The sequence below is a fragment of the Rhinopithecus bieti genome, unplaced genomic scaffold, assembly GCF_001698545.2.
Source record: "Rhinopithecus bieti isolate Rb0 unplaced genomic scaffold, ASM169854v2 scaffold_5179, whole genome shotgun sequence".
Classification (NCBI taxonomy): Eukaryota; Metazoa; Chordata; class Mammalia; order Primates; family Cercopithecidae; genus Rhinopithecus; species Rhinopithecus bieti.
In genome coordinates, this window is record NW_016804741.1 from 90,197 (window position 1) to 94,327 (window position 4,131).

At 45.5% G+C, this 4,131-nt stretch overlaps 1 protein-coding gene across 4 annotated transcripts in view; it reads right to left on the minus strand.

Annotated features, from left to right (window-relative positions):
• Positions 1-4,131, minus strand: part of CASS4 (Cas scaffold protein family member 4) — a 48,902-nt gene that overhangs the window by 20,422 nt on the left and 24,349 nt on the right. For 3 of the 4 annotated variants that reach the window (XM_017870351.1, XM_017870348.1, XM_017870349.1), the window contains exon 2: positions 1,255-1,677. In XM_017870351.1, coding sequence (XP_017725840.1) covers positions 1,255-1,677 — 423 coding nt within the window. The remainder of the gene's footprint in view (positions 1-1,254; positions 1,678-4,131) is intronic. The other variant, XM_017870350.1, reaches the window with a different exon arrangement.

Below are 4,131 nucleotides of genomic sequence, written 5' to 3' on the forward strand. Positions count from 1 at the left end.
TTTTTTTTTTTTTTTTTTTTTTTTTTTTGCAACTGCACAGCAGCTTGCTGTGGTGATATGCCAAGATATGTATAACCAATCTAACTGTTAATAAATATTTAGGCCTCTTTAAGTTTTCTATGCCATAACGGCTACAGTCTCCTCATCCAGACATATATTTGCCTGCTTGTATATTTCCATAGCAGTTCTAGAAATAAAATTTCTGCATTGAAGGGGATATACTTTTTTTTTTTTTTTTTAAGACAGGTTCTCACTGTCACGGAGGCTGGAGTACAGTGGCACAATCATAGCTCACTGCAGCTTCGACCTCCTGGGCTCAACCGATCCTCCTGCCTCAGCCTCCCACTGAGAAGTTGGGACTACAGGTGTGTGCCACTATGCTGGCTAATTTTTTTTTTTTTGAGACGAAGTCTCGCTCTGTTGCCCAGGCTGGAGTTCAGTGGCCGGATCTCAGCTCATGGCAAGCTCCGCCTCCCGGGTTTACACCATTCTCCTGCCTCAGCCTCCTGAGTAGCTGAGACTACAGGCGCCCGCCACCTCGCCCGGCTAGTTTTTTGTATTTTTTTTTTTTTAGTAGAGACGGGGTTTCACCGGGTTAGCCAGGATGGTCTCGATCTCCTGACTTCGTGATCCGCCCATCTCGGCCTCCCAAAGTGCTGGGATTACAGGCTTGAGCCACCACGCCCGGCCTATGCTGGCTAATTTTTAAATTTTTGGTAGAGACAGGGTCTCACTATGTTGCCCAGGCTGGTCCCAAACTCTGAGTTCAAATGATCCTCCTGTCTCGTCCTCCCAAAGTACTGGGAATATAGATAGGCACAAGCCACTGTGCCCAGCCTGGAATATACATTTTAAACGTGATGTGTAACTTCTTGACTCTGAACCCACGGAAACCCCACCCTGCCGTTTGTCAGTGGGAGTCCTGGTGATCCTTCATCCTGTGAAAAGGCCGCCATGAATATCTCCAGTGCCTTCCCACACAGCTCAGCTAAGCGTTCCATTTCCCACAGTCTGCGCCCAGCCTTGGAGAGCTGGGGAATTACAGGGGGCCAAGGGTGTCAACGACAAGTGGGTGGAGGCCGCTGAGTTCTCCATCCCAACCTGGCACACAAGCTCCCCGAGCGAGATCGCCAGCAATCTGGGCTCCCATTTTGCATGTTTGATCTGGAGGACACCCATGACTCAAGGGGTAGTTAGGCCCCTGGGTATTTCCATACCCCTCAACCCATGTCTAGTAGTTGGAAGTATGCGTACCTGTTTTGGAAAGCTGAGAGTCTTTTCACAGATGATTCTGGCACTGGTGGGAGGGTCGGGGAATTCATAGACTTGGGCAGAAGGGGGCTGGGGCCCCTCCACCCAACTCCTCATCTGCTCATAAACGGGGCCTGGAGTGGGAGGGCAGGGTAGAGTGGGCACCTGATAGGTCTCCTCTGAGCTGGCAGGAGCTTCTTCCAGGCCTCTCGGGAATAGGGGGCACGGCCTATCTGCAGTGACCTCCGTGAGGATTTGGAGGCGGTTGGCAGGGGCCAGACCTTGCCTTCCGTGGAGCAAACACTTCCACCAACCCTCGCTTTCTGGCACGTGTTGCTCCAGAATGGTCAGGATGTCCCCTCTGCTGAAAGCCAGCTCATCAGAGCAGTCAGGGCAGTTGTCATAAAGCGCCCTGGCCAGGAGTGCCTGCGGGTGGAGAGGGGAGAAGAGAATCTGCTGTTAGCACCATGGCCAGTGACCGCTACACCAGTCCCACTCACTTAGAAAGCTTAACGCAAATTCGTAATGCCCTTTCATTTCATTTCTTCCACCCCAGAGGCTCTTGTCCCTGCTCTTTGCCTGATTTGTTCCTTCACATCTTTGGGGTCTAAGTGAAATGTCACATCCTCAGGGCAGACTTCCCTGTATCCTGAGACGAGGTTGCACGGTCCTAATATGCTTTCATGGCCCTGTTTGTTTAGGGTTTGAGACAGGGTCTCACTCTGTTGCCGCGGCTGGAGTGCAGTGGTGAAATCTTGGCTCACTGCAGCCTCGACTTCCCAGGCTCAGGCAGTCCTCCCACCCCAGCCTCCCAAGTAGCTGGGACTACACATGCGTGCCACCACACTGGGCTACATTTTGTATTTTTGTAGAGGAGGGGTTTTGTCATTGTTCAGGCTGGTTTCCAACTCCTGTGTCACGGCGCTGTTTTAATTTGTGGAAGTCATGACCCTTGTATATATACACATATGTATATATATGTATATATGTGTATATATGTACGTGTATATATGTATCTATGTATACACATATACATATGTATATGTACATATGTATATATATACACATATATCTATGTATATATGTGTATACATAGATACATATATACACATACTAAATATGATGGATTGATACATATATGTATATCACATATATTCTATATATATAGCAGTCCATTATATATTGTGTATACATATGGGTGTCTCTTTCTCTGTCATGTACAGGTGCCTGGCATTTAGTAAGTGCTTGGTACAGGCAGCTGTGACTGTCATTACTATTAGGTTGCTTTTTGTCTGGTTTTTGCTATTTTCCTTCTGAATCGGATTGGCAGTTCTGTGACTGCTGGGCCCACATTTCACTTGGCTATTCTGTCCCCAGTGTCAGGCCCAGGCCCAGGTACATAGAAGATGCTCAATACATGTTCATTAATAAGTGAACGACAAGAGGCTGGGCGCAGTGGTTCAGGCCTGTAATCCCAGCACTTTGGGAGGCCGAGGAGGCAGATCACTTGAGGCTGGGAGTTCAAAACCAGCCTGACCAACGTGGTGAAACCCTGTCTCTACTAAAAATACAAAAATTAGCGGGGCATGATGGTATGTGCCTGTATTCCCAGCTACTCGGGAGACTGAGGCAGGAAAATAGCTTGAACCCTGGAGGCAGAAGTTGCAGTGAAGCAAGATCATGCCACTGCACTCCAGCCTGGGCAACAGAGCGAGACTCCGTCTCAAAAACAAAACAAAACAAAACAAAAACTAGTGAATGATAAAAGACTCAGGAGGTTAGTGACTTGCCTGTGGTCACAAAGCCAGGATCAAACCCAGTCTCCTAATTCTCCGACCTACGCTCTTTCAGTAAGCCACACAGTTCTAAAACAAATCACCTCGTTACCATGGCAGTGATGGCTGAGCCCCCTTCTTGTTTGAACTTTCCACTGTAATTACATGAAGGCAACTTGTTTCTTGAGGTTTTAAAGTAATCACCTTTCCCCACCTTTTTATATCAATACATGTTCATTACAGAAAAGAGAAAAATAAAAGAAGGAAATGAAAATTACCCATGATCCCAGCACTCAGAGATACCAATTTACACCATTTTGGTATTTATCCTTCCAGCGGTTTTTTGTTTTCTAAATAAATGTAATTACACCTTTTAAACTCATTAACCTTTGTTCATACGGTTCATAAATAAAGCAAAAGTGACCAACTCCCCCATTATATTTGTTGAAAATTATTGTGCTTCTTGCCTAATATTTCTATTCTGTTCCAAAAATGGAATTGGAAGACCAACTGCTGATAAAAACCATCTTAACCAGACAAGCAGGTCTGTGTGGATTTGGGGAGACACCACCACAAGTCTATCGAAAAACCGTAAGTAGAATCAGATCCTTCACGCACCCAGAGAGACATTGAACGTCCCCCACAAAATCTAATACAGCTGAGATCCTAGGAGATCATGAACAATTTTTGTAAATAAAACCTTTTGTTCTTTCTACAAAAGTAATAAAAGTTCATTTACAAAAAGTAAAAATAATAATAAGCAAACAGAAGACAATGAAAATGCCTGCAGTGCCACCACCACAGGTAACTGCTGTTAATTCTTTGGTTTTTGTATCTTTCCAGATCTTTTCTTTTGCATAGTTGTCCACATACACACCTACAGTCATCGTTAAAGTTTTAAAACCTAATGGCATAATATGAAACACACTGTTTTATAATCTGCTTTTTTTTTCCCACTTAAGAATAAATTGTGGGACCAGGTGTGGTGGCTCACGTCTGTAATCCCAGCACTTTGGGAGGCCAAGGTGGGCGGATGACAAGGTCAGGAGTTTGAGACCATCCTGGTCAATATGGTGAAACCCTGTCTCTACTAAAAATACAAAAA